General features: G+C 56.7%; 2 protein-coding genes across 6 annotated transcripts; both read left to right on the forward strand.

Moving 5' to 3' along the window:
• The first annotated feature begins 484 nt into the window (after nt 1-484).
• SPRED3 (sprouty related EVH1 domain containing 3) lies at nt 485-9368 on the forward strand. Of its 5 annotated transcripts, none has more exons than XM_081217569.1 (6): nt 485-758; nt 2304-2484; nt 3630-3798; nt 3907-3986; nt 6145-6288; nt 7023-9368. In XM_081217569.1, the coding sequence occupies exons 2-6, from the start codon at nt 2308-2310 to the stop codon at nt 7686-7688; spliced, it is 1236 nt and encodes a 411-aa protein (XP_081073695.1). In that variant the 5' UTR covers nt 485-758; nt 2304-2307; the 3' UTR covers nt 7689-9368. The 5 variants fall into 5 exon arrangements, with proteins under 5 accessions (XP_081073695.1, XP_081073696.1, XP_081073692.1 ...); XM_081217570.1 differs by having other exon boundaries at nt 646-754; XM_081217566.1 differs by lacking the exon at nt 485-758 and adding an exon at nt 1759-2095.
• A 3407-nt stretch (nt 9369-12775) lies between these two features.
• Nucleotides 12776-16044, forward strand: FAM98C (family with sequence similarity 98 member C). The gene is made up of 8 exons (XM_081215664.1): nt 12776-12906; nt 13013-13161; nt 13241-13375; nt 13831-14036; nt 14273-14350; nt 14435-14551; nt 14964-15131; nt 15687-16044. Exons 1-8 carry the CDS (start codon nt 12842-12844, stop codon nt 15825-15827), a joined length of 1059 nt encoding a protein of 352 aa, XP_081071790.1. The 5' UTR covers nt 12776-12841; the 3' UTR covers nt 15828-16044.
• Nucleotides 16045-16049: the final 5 nt, after the last annotated feature.

Consider the following 16049-nt stretch of genomic DNA (forward strand, 5'->3'; position numbering starts at 1 on the left):
CGAAGCCCCGCCCATTACAAACACTGCTACGTAGCTCCTCCCTTTTGGAGCTCTCCGTCGTCCAGCCCCTAAAGACAATTTACTTATAAGCTCCGCCCCCTTAGGGCTTGGCAACCTCTCTTCCCTAGACCCTCTCCTTGCTCGGGCCCGCCCAGAAGGCCCTTCCTCCGTGGACCCGCCCCCTTCTTGACGCACGCGCTTGTCCGCGCCTTCGGCGTCCTCACCCTCTCCTTCCCCCTCTTCTTCCCCCAGGTCTTCCGACCCCGCCTCCTTGCAAATGCTCCCTTCTTGCCCCACCCCTTTTCGAACCTAGCCAGGCACCCAGCCCCTCCCATTTAGAACCCAAAACGTAGACCCTCGCCTCTTTAGAACCTTGAGACCAGGCTCCGTCCCGGACCCCTTCCCCATATCCTCAGGGACCAATGGCGCGGATGGGTGGGAAAGTAGGGGATCCTCTCTGGATCCTGAGAAAATGCGGGCTGGGGGGCTGTTCGCTGGCGCCAGTGCCGGGCTCTAGGACCCAGCGGGCAAGTGCGCCTGCCTCGCGCTTACCCCTCCCCCAAGCCGCCCCCTCCCCCCCACCCATCTTTCAGGTTCCCCCTCCCTCCCCCCTCGCCCCGGCTCCCGGTGCCCGTCTCTAGCGCCGCCGGAGCCAGCGAGGGAGCCGGAGCGAACAGGAGGAGGAGGAGGAGGAGGAGGAGGAGGAGGAGGAGGCCACGTCGCCACCGCTCGGAGCCCGGCCGGAGCCTCCCAGGCAGGTGCAGAGGGGGGCGAGGGGGCGGGGGCTGACAGACCGCCTGTCACGGTGAGGGGGCAGACAGCACCGCGCTGCTCCTCCTGCCCACGGGGGCGCCCCCCAGACCCTGGCTGGAAGGACAAGGGGGTGGGGGCCCCCAAACTGCGCGGCAGCCATTTGGGGTACCAGTGTCCATTTGGGGGGCCTGGACTTCCTCGGAGGACGCCCCATTCATAAAATTCCGTACTGGACCCTCACCATTGGGGAACTCAGGGGACCACTCCCCCCGGGAGACAGATGTGTGGGGAGCGTAGGGCATCCAGAAATCCCGGCGTCCCATCCCAGTAGGCCCTGGTGCGGGGGGGACCCCTGCCCTCTTTCTCTGCTTCACCTGTTGTCGGGGGAGGCGGGCGGACAAAGGAAGCAGCGTCACGTGACTGCTCATTCACAAAATCCCATCCCATTGAGAAAAGGGGGCTGGGGGCGCTGCGGCCGCCCCTTCCCCTCCCCAAGGGCTGGGGAAACCCGGCAGCCTGCAGGTGGGGGAAGGGGCTAGACCTCGTTGCTGGGGTCCCTAAGGCTGGGGCGCCAAGGTCCCTGCGCTCGGCGGTAGTGAGGGGTTGGACGCTGATACCGATTACTGGGCGGAGGGCTACGTCCCTTGAGCTGGGGGGCGGGGTAAGATGGTTCTGAAGGATGCTGGGGCGGGGAGGGAGAGGAGGAGGGATCAATTCCCCCCGCCCCCCACCCCCCGCAATCTCTGCCCCTTGCCTTCCTCGGCAGGGGCCTGAGGGAGCAGGCTTGATTTTTGTGAATGAAATGCTCTCTGGATGTGTCTCGGTCGCCCGTTTCTGGCTTCCTCTGCCTCCATCTCCCTTTCGGCCTGTCTCTGGCCATTTCTGGTTCTCTCCCTGCTCCCTGCCCATCTCCCGTTGCTGGGTGACTCAGTGAGCTTTGCATCCGGTCTCATTCATAAATCCGGGAAGGGGTGGGGGGGAAGGAGAGCCTGGGTTTCTCACCCAGCCAGTGGCCTGGGCGGCAGGGTGCGGAGGCAGTGTAGGGGGGACTGGAGCTGAGTTGATGGGCTCTAAGAAAATACATATGCGCAGGCACCCAGCTGTGAGGGGGACGATGGGTGGGGCCGTGGGTACGTGCTGAGGGAGGAGAAGGAGACAGGGTTGATAGGGGATGAGCAGGAGGAGGAAGGGAAGTGGAAGAGCAAAGCTATGGGGGTGAGGATGGGAAAGATGGGGAAAGGGAGGAAAGGTGGGTATGGAGAAAAGAGGTAGATATGGAGAAGAAGGTAGGCATGGGAGAAAAGAGATGGCAAGAGGAAGAAAGAAGCCGTGCTGGAAGAAGGTGGGCATAAAAGAGGTGACGGGTATGGGGAGACTGTGCCTAGGGGAGGAGGTGGGTGTGGAAGCTAAGGTGAGTAGGGGTGACTAAGGGTGCAGTAGATCCAGCTGTGAGGGATGAAGAGCAGAGATGAGGGTTGGGGGAACACTGAATAGGAGGGCAGGATTGACACTCACTGACCCTGTTGTCCCTGTCCCCCCACCTCCTCCAGGTACATGGTTCGGGTCCGAGCCGTGGTGATGGCCCGAGATGACTCCAGTGGGGGCTGGCTGCCTGTGGGGGGCGGGGGCCTCAGCCAGGTGAGCGTATGTCGGGTCCGAGGGGCCAGGCCCGAGGGGGGGGCCCGCCAGGGGCACTACGTCATCCACGGGGAGCGCCTCCGGGACCAGAAAGTGAGCCACCCTGGGGCGTGGGGGTAGGGTGCGGGTGTGGGGAAGTAGGGGAATGGGACTGGGGATGTAGAGGTGAGGTCAGGTCATCTCGCAGCACCGGGGTGTGGGATGGAGTTGGAAGTATATCTGTCCTCTGTCTGAGAGTGGGGAGTTTTGGGACCATTGTGGGTATTAAGCAGGTCCTGTCCACTGCCATTGCCTGCTGGACTGTCGCAGCAGCCTCGCACTGGTCTCCTCGCCCTGCTGCTGCTCCCTCCCCCAACCTCAGTCTGTTCAAAAGGGGCTGGGCTAACACCTGACTCAGATCATATCCCTCCTCGGCTCAGAACCCTCCCCGTGGCTCCATCTTGCTCAGAGAGCCTCACCACGAGGATTTTACACCACTGGCCCCTGTCTGCTCTAAGTATATGGAGGCATTTGGTGGGGGGACCGTCTGGAAGTGTCCAGTAGGGTTTACAATCCTAATGTGGGTCCAGCAGGAATGTTCTGGGCTGTCTGGCCTGAAATGGAAAGAGAATGTTGACGTTTCAGCTGGGGATGTAGTAGAAAGGTTTGGATCGCTTGAAAAGGCTTGGAGTAAGGGTTGAATTTCAGAGCAAGGATCGGAAGGAGCAATGTAGGGGGGTTTGAAATGGTGTGAAAGAATATAGTGTTGTCGGGCAAAAAGATGAGGGAACTTCTAGGGTGTTGACCAGCATCTGAGGGGAAATCTGTGGGAGTTTGTTAAGAATTTGGGGATGATATTTGGGGAGCTTATTGGGGCATCAGAAGGGGATTAACAATAACATTTTGAGAAGTTCAGTAAAACTTGGGGAGTATGATTGAGTCAAATGGGGGATATTGGCTATCAGAAAGAGGTTGACTCATTTTTTGAGGCATTCAATAAAATTTGGGATTCCTATTGAGATATGGGGCAGGGGGGTGGTTAGGAAAATGTAGGGATCAAGGGGTTTGGGGGAAATATTGGAGTATCAGAGGTGTGCTCAGTAAAGTCGGGGAGTGGTATTGGGGTGTTGATCAGGGTTCAAGGGTATACCTAGGGTTGAGAAATGAGGTTTGTGGGATGCTCTGGTATAGAGTCTGGGGAAGTCACAGGCATGGCTGGAAGGGGGGTATCTGACCTGGCCCCTTCCTGCCCCCCTCAGACCACCTTGGAGTGTACCCTGCGGCCAGGCTTGGTTTACAACAAGGTGAACCCCATCTTCCATCACTGGAGCCTGGGTGACTGCAAGTTTGGGCTGACGTTTCAGAGTCCAGCAGAGGCTGATGAGTTCCAGAAGAGCCTGCTGGCAGCACTGGCTGCACTGGGTCGAGGTGAGTGGCGCAGGTGGTGGGCATTGGTGGTGGTGGGGGGGGCTGGGGTGGAGGGGTGGGAGAAGCTGGGCCCAGGGAACTCACTCTCTGCCTTTCTCCCTGCCCCAGGCTCGCTCACCCCCTCCTCCTCCTCCTCCTCTTCCTCCTCCCCTTCCCAGGATACCGCAGACACTCCCTGCCCTCTGACGGTGAGTCTCCAGGATGCAGCTCTGCTGGGAGGGCAGGGGTTTCTTTCTATGCTACAAACATTCTTGAGCACCTACTGTGTATCCAGCACCATGCCACGTGCTGGGCACACGAATCTGGACCCAAACGATAGTGTCAATTTTGATCCCAGTTATTCTAGTTTTTCTGTTCTATCTTGATTTATATGTTCATTCAAGGGTATTTATTGAACACCTTGAATAAGAAGTGTTTTAAGCACTGGGGATACATCAGTGAACAAAACAAAGTCCCTTTCCTCAAGGAGCTTCTATTCTAGTGTGGAAAGGCAGAAAAAAAAATTAAGGTACACTATAAAAATTAATAAATATTAAAAGTAAATGGATGAACAAATTAATGGGAAATCATCCTTCTCAGGGGTACAAACCTTGGAGTCATCCTTGCCTCCTCTCCTCTTTTATGCCCCTCATCTAATCTGTCAGCAAATATTGGCTCCACTTTCTTTCTTTTTTAAATTTGGCCACACCGCATGGCATGTGGGATCTTAGTTCCCGGACTGGGGATTGAACCCAGGCCCTGGCAGTGAAAGCGCTGAGTCCTAAGCACTGGACTTCCAGGGAATTCCCTGGTTCCACTTTCAAAATGATCGGAATGTGCCTCCAACCTGGTTACTGTTCAACCTCATCTCCCCACTGGACCATCTCATCAACTGCTCATCAACTGCCCCCTCCCCACCATCTCCTTTCCCCACACATAGCCAGAGGGACCCTATTGACATCTAAGTCAAATCATGGATATCTCTCACTTACAACCCTACCCAGGCTCCATCTCACTCGTGGTAAAGGACAAAGTCCTCACAGTGGCACATAAGATCCCACACAATCTGGCCTCCTATTTCTCTCCCTCAGACTCACTTGGCTCCAGCCACACTGACCTCCTACTGGTACTCCAAAAGGGCAGGCACATTCCTGTCTCAGCGCCTTTGCACTCGCTGGTCCTCTGTCTTAGAACACTCTTCCCCACATTTCCACATGGCTTATTCCCTTATTTCCTTCAGGGCTTTACACACATACCACCTTAGTGAGGCCCTCTCTGAGCAACCTGTTTAAAATCTCCCAATGCTCCTTATCCTACTCTTTATCCCCATCTTCTAAGATATTTTTCTTATTTCCTCTCCCAATAGACAGTTTTCTTATCAATGGCTTTACTGTCCATCTCTCATGCTAACATGTCAGCTCCAGGAGGGCAAGGATCTCTTGTTGCTTTCTTGCTGCATCTTCAATGCTTAAAACAGTGCCTGGTAGACAGTAAGTGTTCAGTAAATATGTGTTGAATAAATTGACTGAATGAATAAATGCACATAATGTCGGATTCGATTTGGCACTTGCTGGGGTACAGTGGGAGTTGCTCGAGAACACTTGGAGGAACAAAACTGGTTCCCTGGGCAGAAAAGGGGGATTCCCAGGGTAATGGGAGATGCAGGTGGGTCTACAAGGTCACACAGACAGGTCCCACTTATTGAGCACTTACTCAGGAAAGATGCTGTGCTCTCCATGCTCCATCTCACACCCTCCCAATGGCCTTTGCGAGCCTGGCATGTCGTGGGTGCTCAATGAATGTTTATTGAAGATAGTAATCGGATGAGGTGGGAATTATTCCCAAGTTACAGAAAGGAAACCAAGGGTCTGAGAAGCTCGTAAAGGACATTGCTTGGTTTGGATGGGAAGGAACACATTCCAGGTGGGTGGAACTGCCCCAGTAAAGGTGTGGTGGTGGGAAGGAGGCAGGAAGGCAGCTGACAGCCAAGGGAGAGGGCTTCCGAGAAGGGAGGTTGACTTGATGTTCTGTAGACTGGTGAGCTGAGCAGATAAGAAGAGAAAGTCAAATAATAATAACAATTTCCAGCTCTTCCTGTACTTCAGGCATGTTTATGCCCTTTACAGTGGGTCCTAACCACATCGTTACGAATAGACAATATTATGATCCCCATTTTACAGAAGAGGAAACTGAGGCTCAAAGAGCTGAGCTCACTTGCCGGAGGTCACACAACCAGTCAGTGGCAGAGCCGGGGCTTGAACCCAGGCCTGTCTGGCCGCAGAGCCCTCGCTCACAATGGGAGGGGGTCTATGTAAGGGCATCGGCTGTGCCAGGGGTCCCGGCTCTGAGGCCGCCAATCTCCCCCAGTCCCACGTGGACAGCGACTCCTCCTCCAGTCACAGCCACCAGGAGACGCCTCCCACCGCAGCGGCGGCCCCCATCGTCACCGTGGAGTCAGCTTCTGGCTTCGGGCCGGCCACGCCCCCCCAGCGCCGCCGCTCGTCAGCTCAGGTGCGACCTCCAACTCCCGGTGAAATAAGGCCGGGCCCTGGGGTCCCGAAAGTGGGCGGGTACTGAGGCCGCAGAGGGGCAAGAAACCACAGGTTCTAAGGGATGGCTGACCCGATTTATGGCGGGGGAGCTTAGGCCTGGGTTCCTCGGAAGGTTGGGTGAGGGCTTCCTGCGTCTCCTGCGCTCTTGGAGACTGGAAAGTTCTGAATTCCACAGAGGTTTAGGGGACGACTCGGGCAATGACTATGTTAGGAAGCTGGTGGTACTCGTGGGAGGAAGGAGTCCTTTAGTGCTTAATTCACGAGGGGTGGGGCTCAGTATCCAAGGGGTAAAAGGGACCTGGGGACCAGACTCCTGCGTCCTGAAGGAGGAGACGGTTGGGGTCCAGGAGTCTTGAATCTGAGAGTAGAGGGGGCTGGGTACTGGGATCCCGGATCTTGAGAGAGGGCAGGACTGAGAGCCTGGACCACTGGGTCCTTAAGGTGTGGGTTTGGTGCCTGGAGTCTTCTGTCGGTCCCTAGATGTCCTCTGTCCCTGGGAGGGGAGTGGGCTGAGGACTTAAAGTCTGAGTACCGGACCCAGGCAGTCAGGATCCCAGGGCACGATCCTAGGATGAATGGAGCCTGTGGCTGGGTCTGTGGATTCTCGGGTCTTCTAAGGCCGGGATGGATTGTGGTGGGATGTGGGGCATCACAGACCCCGCTAACTTCTTCGCCTTTGTCTTGGTCCCGCAGAGCTACCCTCCGCTCCTACCGTTCACGGGGATTCCGGAGCCTTCAGAGCCCCTGGCCGGGACAGGCGGGCTGGGCTGGGGCGGCCGCGGCTATGAGGATTACCGGCGAGCTGGGCCACCCGCACCCCTCGCCCTATCCACCTGCGTCGTGCGCTTCGCCAAGACCGGCGCGTTGAGGGGCGCAGCCCTGGGGCCCCCCACAGCCCTGCCCGCCCCTCTCACCGAGGCTGCGCCTCCAGCACCCCCGGCTCGCCCACCCCCGGGCCCCGGCCCGGCCCCTGCGCCTGCCAAGGCCTCTCCGGAGGCGGAGGAGGCGGCGCGCTGCGTGCACTGCCGCGCGCTCTTCCGCCGTCGCGCCGACGGGCGCGGCGGCCGCTGCGCCGAGGCCCCGGACCCGGGTCGCCGGCTGGTGCGCCGTCTCAGCTGCCTGTGGTGCGCCGAGAGCTTGCTCTACCACTGCCTGTCGGATGCCGAGGGCGACTTCTCGGACCCGTGCGCCTGCGAGCCGGGCCACCCGCGCCCCGCCGCGCGCTGGGCCGCGCTGGCCGCGCTCTCCCTCGCCGTGCCCTGCCTCTGCTGCTACGCGCCCCTACGCGCATGCCACTGGGTCGCAGCGCGATGCGGCTGCGCAGGCTGCGGGGGTCGCCACGAGGAGGCGGCGCGGTGAGGACGGCCTGGTGGGTCCGGTAGCCGGACCGAGGACCCAAAATTGAGGGTCCAGGACCCCGGACTCCGTTCGGACCCCAAACCCAAACCTAGGCACACCCGGAACTTGGAGCTTGAGTTTGGATTGAGAGACCCCAGACCTGGAACCTGGACCCCAAATGTAGGACTGAGAGACCCCAGAACCAGCTTCATTGGGATGTCTGTCCAAGAGGTCCCAGGCATCCTGAGTTCTGGCGTCCCCGTTCTCCATCCCCACTCCACCCCGCTCTGGCCTAGACTGAGGAGGTTCCAGGGATGCCCAGACTCTTCACCTTAGGCAGGCAGGGGAGCACACGGATCCCTGAGAATCGGGCTCTGAATCCTGACTCACTGTTCAAATGACCAGTCTAGACCCAGTCATGCCTGGCACCATGAACCCTCAAATTACAACCCCAGAATTAGGAGTTGCCGGTACCTGACCCTGCCTGTATACAATTACTCCCAGATCTTGAGACCCTAAGACCCAGAATCACCCCCAAATCATTCCTGAATGCTCACCTAAAACTCGGAGCACCTGTATCTGAGATGTTCTTGTAGCCCCAGGACTTCTTAGATACCGAATCCTCTTAAGATACTCTGAGTCCTTGGATGTGCTCAAACGGATGTTCTCTGACCCAAATGACTTGGGAGACCCATCTCAGAGCCCCCCTCCCCACACACACACTGCCCAAGATCCAGAATTAAGACTCCAAGATGCTCTGTGAGCCAGGGATCAAAGAAGTCTGTAGACCACCAACACCAAGCCTGTGTTCCCAGGAGCTTTCGATTTCATATGTAGGACTCTGAGGTGCCTAGTCCCACAGATGTAAGACTGGAGGCAACCAACACCTCAGGGTCCAAGACATTGGTCCCAACCCCTCAGATAGCCCTCTTCCAATCCTCCTTGGACTTGCATTTCAAGCCCCAGAATGTCCTGGAATCTTTGGCTTCTTCGTACCCACAGATTCCCCAATCCACTAAAGGCTGGGAGCCCAGCTCCCACAAGATGGGATGTTCATGGCAACTCAGACCTCTGATCCCTTGCCCCTGAGTGACCCCAAGGTGCTTTAGGAGCACTAGATCCAAGACCCCAAGGTGCCATTGACCCCCAAATTCAGCACTCAAGCCTACACAATATTGGGATTGTCCCTGACCCAAGACCTTGGTCCCTCCATTCCAGAGACAGATCTGAGGCTCCCTGGGACCCTAGCACCTTCAGATCCCAGATTTCTTTGGACCCAAACCTCTCTAGCCTGATATTTCCCAGGCCCAGCTTGTGCATCCCCTGAGAACTGCTGCCTGTTGAATCCTGCCATCCATACGCCCCTGAAACCCCAAGTTCCCAGACACTGGAATTCTAGTCCCAAGGGCTCCAGCCCAAGCTCTCAGTATCCCACAGAACTACCCCTTTACCCTAGGGGGAAAAAAACATTTTGAGCTAATGTTCCTGGATTCCAGGACCACCCAAGAGCACCCCTGCTTCCATCTCTAGGACCCAGCATTGCTGTAGATGATTGTGCAGGCCGTTCATGAAGCAAAGGCACACAGCCAAGGTGGTGAGTGGGGCTGGCCATGCTGTGCCCTCAGAGGAAGGTGTGCATTGCACAAAGGCAACTAGATATGGCTCTATTGGCACAAAGGCCACACACACACACACACACACACACACCACACACACGCACGCACGCGCGCGCGCGCACACACACACACACACACACACACACACACCCCAGCCTTGCGGACTCTCTTCCAAGCCAAACTTTGAGTCCTAGCTCCAGTCCAAGCCTTTTATGATCTGCCCCTCTGGTAACTCCTTCTCTTCCATTTCAGAGTTGGGGGTTGTTTCGGAAAGTTTGAAAGCGTGGTTCATGGCCCATTGAGAGTCCTCTTTTGGGGAAGGGGGAGTCCAAGGTCTCTTTCCCCTGAGTGGAGTGGGACTTCTAGTGTACCACAGATCTGATGGCCTCCTGCATGGGGGGGTGGGGATCACGGTCTTGGAGCAACACAATCTCAATGTTGTACCGGCTTGGGACCTGCATCTGGTCCCGAGCACCTTGAAATGTGCACTTACCTTTCCTCATTACCCAGACTTGGATAGCCTTGTGAGGGTTCAAGGGATAGGTCAAGGGGGCCAGAGGGGTGGATCCTCCTGTCACTTCCTTTAAATTATTAACTATTTATTACATCCGGAACCTGTGAGATTCAGCTCTCTCAAGCAGACCCTGGGATGGGTGAGAGAAAAGGGGGGTGTCCCTCCCATCCCCACTCTGCCCAGCTCTCATCACTGTCAGACCCACCAGAGCTGAGGGCGGAGGGACTGGGGGCTGGGGCAGCCTGGGTCCCCATCCCCCTCTCTGTGCCTCGGTCTCCTCCCTTCCGTGGTGGGCGGGGGGAAGCTCCATTCTTAACCTACCTCGTTTTGGGGAGGGGTGGGACGGGGGACCAGAGTGCTGTAAGGTGCTGCGGGATCTGTGGATGAAGTGGGGGGCTGGGGACGGTTCCCTGGCTCCCACCTCCCAGCACCGCCTCTCCCAGGTCTCCCAGTCCTGCTCCCTGCTGATACCCACCTCTGATCCATGATTACTCTTCATCACCCCTAGATCAGGGGTGCATGGAGGGGTGACCCTGGGAGCCAGGAAGACCTCAGACCCTGGAGCCCCCAGGCCCAATATCCCAGCTGCTTGCCCCTCAGATTGGATGCTTGGCCCCCATACTTGGGAGAGGCACCCCGACATTTATCTTCCTGATCTTGATTCTAAGCCAGTCTGTGACCTCAATGTTGTTATCAGGGCAGGCTGAAGTAGTGGGGGATGATGCGGGCCGCAGACCCAGCCTTGTCATCGGGGGAGGGGGCATGAGATATCGGCTCCAAGAAATGTCTGTGACAAAGTCTCAGCCTGTGTTCTTTATTTGCATTGATGCACCCCATCCATTCACCTTCCTGAACCACCAGACCAGTCCCCTACCCAAATCCTCCTTTCCCCTTCCCATCCTTTAGTCCCAAGAAGATCCTCCAGCTGAAATTTATACCTCCAGTCACTCTACATTTATTGGACACCTTTTTTATTGGCGCTGGGGATAAAGCAGTGAACAGAACAGACAAAAATTAGGGACTTCCCTGGCGGTCCAGTGGTTAGGACTCCACATCGCTTTCACTGTCAAGGGTGCAGTTTCAATCCCTGGTTGGGAAACTAAGATCCCTCAAGCCACGAGGCCAGAACAGACAAAATCCTTTCCCACAAGGAACTTATGAGCCTTACAGTGAAGGAGACAACATGTTCGAAATGATACATACTATAAAGAAAAAATAAAGTGGAGATGGGGGATACAGGCAGTTGTAGCTGGGGTGGTCAGGGAGTCCCCACTAAGGAGCTGGCGTTTGAATAAAGCCCTGAAGGAGGTGAGGGAGTCTTGCGGATGTCTGCAGGAAGAGCACTCCAGGTAAAGGGGACAGTTGTGCGAGGCCCTGAGGGAGGAGCATGCCTGGTAAGTCTGAGGGACATCAATGGAGCTGGAGGGGGCGAAGCAAGGAGGAGAGTGCTTAGGAGATGAAGGCTGAAAGGTGACAGGGAGGATCTGTGGGTCCTTGCAAGCTACTGCATGGACTTTTCTGCCCACCCGGAGTGAGGTGGAGCTACAGGAAGGCTCCAAGCATGGGAGGGATGAAACCTGACTCAGGTATTCATAGGTTCCCATTGGCTGCCTGTGGGGCACAGATACTGGGGAGGAGGGGCCATGGAGACACAGTGTAGGCTGCTGGGATGGTCCAGGGGGGACAGTGGTGCACAGGATGAGGGTGAGAGCAGTGGAGGCGGGGAGAAGTGGGCAAGATACTGGATCTGTTTTGAAGGTCAAGTTCACCAATTTAGATATGGAGCACACTATAAAGAGTAGAGTCATGGTTGTGACTCCAAGGCTTTGGCCTGATCAATTTTTAGTATTTTATTAAGGTCACCAAATTGCCCCCTGAGTACCCAGCCTTGGGGTATGCAGGACTATGGAGGAACCAGATTAAGGGTAGGCTCTACCCTGGAGAAACAGGTTCTGGCCCTTTTCTTCCCTGGGGCTCTGCTCCCAGTTCACTCCCACTCCCAGTAGAACTACAGAAACTAGAGGAGACCAGGATAGAGGCGGGAAGAGAGTGAACCTGGAACAATAATTTTAACAACAGCTACAAAAACAAGAGCAGTAATAACAATAGTAATAGGTTAAGTGGTTAAAAGCACGGACTTTGGAATCAGATCTGAATTTGGAGTCCTGGCACCACCATGCATTCACTCTGTGATTCATCCTCTCTGCATCACAGTTTTCTCTTCCATAAAATAGAGATAAGATACTTAGCCCAGTAGCACACACGAAATGCTCAATATATGTGAGTCATTTTCGAGTACCCCGTAGATGTCTGCTAAGCACTAATCCTCACAAACAACTGTATAATGTAGGCGTTATTACCCTCATTACACAGATGTGAAGAAATTTGGCAGGAACACAATGGTGGTGAATGGTGGAGTCAAATCCTAATCCTTGCCTGCAGACAAGATTGCACTCCTAGGGTGCAATCTCCTAATCACCATGGTATATTGCACCTGCTCCCTCTCTCCAAGGCTCACGGGGGCAGAGGGGTGAAGGTCCAACGGACTAACTCGGTTTTGTGTGTGTGTGTGTGTGTGTAGCTGGGATTCCTGGGTCCCTGACAGAATTCCAACTCTTAAGTAGGAAAGGAGGGAAAGAGTTTCTGGACTTGGAGAGGAGTTGGGAGAACAACACTTGGTCAAAGTTGCTTTAAAAGCAGAGGGCATTTGAGGGAGGCTGAGGAAAAGGAAGCCGAAGTTGCTTCTATGTCGCAGCAGTAGCGACATCGCTGGTCTGTCGCGACAGCCGGGATCCAGAACGCCCGCTGGGGGTTTCCAGTGTCCTGACTGCTTACCCGAAGGGCGGTGCTCTACTGCTCGGCTCTGGAGGCGAGCCCGGGGGCGGGTTCTGCCTCCTTCTGCACCAATTGAAATGACGAAGGCCCTTAGCAAGAAGAGGCTGATTGGTCAGTTACGGGGGGTGGGGGGGCACGCCACTCCTGGGGCGGAGCTTCCCACCGACCGGCAGGGGGAGCGCGAGCCGGGCGAAGGGGGCTACACTTTCATGGAGGGGGCGGAGGCGGAGGAGCGGGAGTGGGCCGCGGTGGCCCGGGACCTGCTGGCGCTGGGGTAAGGGGAGCGGGGTGTGGCTGGGGGTGCAGGAAGGGGCAGGTTTGCCCTCAGAAATACCTACTAACCTCCCCCACCCCCTCCCGCTGCCTCGGCCGCGCCGCAGGTATGAGGGTTTTCCGGGGGCGGCGTCGCTGGGAACCTCGTGCCCAGACTTCAGGGTTCTGTGCGCGCGGCTGGCGGCGGAGCTGGCGACTCTGGGTGCCTTGGAGCGGCAGCGAGAGGAGGGCACGGAGGCGCTGAGCGCCGGCGACGGTACGCATGGAGCGGGAGGCTGGGAGTGTTGGAGCCATGCGTGGCACCGCCACGCCCTGACATCTCCCGCCTCCGGCAGGTTCTGTTCCCGAGGAAGAATTCCTACGACAGTTGGCCGGCCTGTTGCGGGAGTTACACTGCCCTGACCGCGAGCTCTGCGGCGGGGACTGCGCGGCCTCGCTGCGGGAGCCCGGCGCGCGCCTGCGCCTGCTGCGTGAGCCGGGGACTACCCGGGATGCGGAAGTGGGCGAGGCTACAGCCTCGAGGGGGGCGGGCTCTGCGCGTTGAGGTGGAGCCAGGGACCCCCCGAGGGGGCGTGGTCAGAATTTTGAGACCAGCCAGAGGGCCGCCCGGAGGTGGGTGGGGTCCGAACACTGGGCTAGGCTGAGGGCTCTGCGATGGGCGGGGTTAGTATTTTGATGGTGGGTCTTGAAGCTCACGTGGGTTGGGTTAGACGGAGCGGGACAGGAGGTTCCGAAGTGGGCAGGGTTTGAAATCTGCAGCGGGAGCTGGGTCTCGAAGTGAGTGGGGCTTATTCTGGAGGTAGAAGCAGGGTTCTAGGTGGGCGGAACTAGGAGGCGGGAGGTTTTGAAGCCGCTTGAACTTTTTGACCCCGGTAGGTGGGGTGGCGGCCCTCCTTGATTGCACTGCTCCTTTTCCCTACTTTAGGCTTTCTCTGCTCGGAGGTCCAGGCTGCTCGCCTCCTCCGCCTGCAGTGCCGTCTGGATCCCAGCCCTGAGCAGTCCGGTGTGGCGGGAGCAGAGGAGGGATCTGGCCTGGTCCAGGAAATGGTCCTCACTCTGCAAGCCCTGGGGCTGCCTAGACCCATGCCGGGGACCCCAGCCAGCCAGCTGCTTCGAGACTTGCATGCCAAGGTAGAGGGCTGGAGTCCCCTCCGCACCCGGCTCACCTCACCCTCCTCGTAGGGGGGACAGCCCCCTCTTCAAAAGTGGCTCTGGGAGGAGTGCACAGCCACGGATGTTTCCTAGAACTGTGACTGCCATTCTTGGTTATATGGCCGGGGTCCTCAGGGTCGTGGGGAACTGGGGTCCACGGAGGAGTCTATCCGATTTCTGCCTGGTCAACCCCAGCCTCCTTCTTCTCTCATCAGATCGCGGAGCTGCTGCCTTCCCTGCCCGCAGAGTTCCTAAAGCCTCTCCTCAGCTACCCGCTGGATGCGCCCAGATGGGTAAGGCTGTGTATGGCTGTATGTATGTGAACAGAGATGGGAGTGAGGGGGGCCCCCTGGCATGACTGAGACCTTTTCCCCCAGGAAGCACTGGAGTCTCTGTACCAAAGGCTGCGAGATCAGTACTGCTGCCGCCGCTGCCTCCTCCTCAAGCGCCTGGACCTCACAACATCTGCTTTCCACTGGAGTGATCGGGCAAAGGTGTGGGCAGAAGACCAAGGCAGGAGCAGTTGTGAGGGCTGCAGCTGCGGGGAGGAGAAATGAGGGCCAGGGATATGACCCGCTTGCTGGTTCTGAGGCCCAGGACCTTTTAGAATCTTGTGAGGTTTGGGGGTCTGGAATCTCAGGGCCCCCAGGGCATTCTAGAATTCCCTGGTCTGATCTGGGAGTGTATTTAGAGCAATACTCCTTACTAAAAGATGTGGGAAGTGCATAACACTGTAAATCAACTCTACTTCGATAAAGCAAACAAACAAAAAACATAATGAAATATTAAAAAAGAAAAAGATGTGGGAAGTGAGGCCCTGAGACGGGAAGAGATGCTTTCAAGATTACAGATCCCATGTGGGGAGGTCTCGTGGGCACGTTCTCCATGTCTACCCCTACTCACTAGGCCCAAGGAGAGGCCATGAAGGCAGTGCTGATCCCAATTCGAGAGGCTCTGAGCCCAGAATCGGATGTCTCCATCGCACACGTCCTGGCTGCTCGAGCTGACCTGTCACGCCTTGTCCCAGCCACCAGCAAGACTGCCCGCCGAGGGACCTGCTGTGCTATCCACAAGGTGAACACCTGGGGATGGGGAAGGGCCCCAGCATCCTTGGCCTTCAAACTGGCCTTTTAGCCTTTGCTTGTACAAACCTTGTCCTCTTCTGCCTGGGCTCCTGCTCTCGCCTTCTCCTTGGGTTCCTGGCCTCTGGACTCACGACCTCTGATCTGCCCCCTCCACATGGCAGTTAGGAGGATGTTTCTGACTCAAATATCTGACCATGTCCCTCCCTAGCTCAAAACCCTTCTATGGCTCCCCAGTGCCTTCAGAACAAAGTCCACCTATTTACTGAGGCCCTGCCCACCTCTCCTGCTTTGGCTTAGAATCCTCTCCCACCACTCACCCTGTCTGTTGTATTGGGTTTTAACCATTTTTAAAGCAAAACTACCCTCTGTTCAAATGATTACGTATTTAGCCTGCATTGGGAGTAAGGAGCGTTAACCACTGGGCCACCAGGGAAGTCCCAGCGTCTGCCCTTCCTTTTTCAACCTCATGCTGTCCTCTTGGCTCTCTAGCCCCCTTGTCCAAGATATTTTTCTTCTCTGCAACTCAAGTCTAATCACCTCTCAGGTGCTTATGGGCAGCGTTCCAGACCGGGGGGGCCGCCCAAATGAGCTGGAGGCTCCCATGCCCAGCTGGCAGAGCAGAAGAGAGGACAGAGGCGGGCAGAAGGCAGGCCGCCAGTGCTGGGGCCGCAAGAAGAAGAAGTAAAGGGGGACTGGTGGTTGGAGGAGGGGTCCTTCGTGAGATGCTGACATTGATAATCTCTGAGGAGTCACTGTGAGGGTTTCTCTTGGCACCTGGCACCCCAGCCCCATATCCCCTGTTCCTCAGGCTCCAAATGTCCTCCCCCCATCTACCATTCAACACCAAGGACCATGTTCTCTGGAAAATAAATTTAATTAATTTATTTATTTTTAAAAATTTATTTAT

This window comes from Mesoplodon bidens, assembly GCF_964165515.1.
Source record: "Mesoplodon bidens genome assembly, chromosome: 18".
NCBI lineage: Eukaryota > Metazoa > Chordata > Mammalia > Artiodactyla > Ziphiidae > Mesoplodon > Mesoplodon bidens.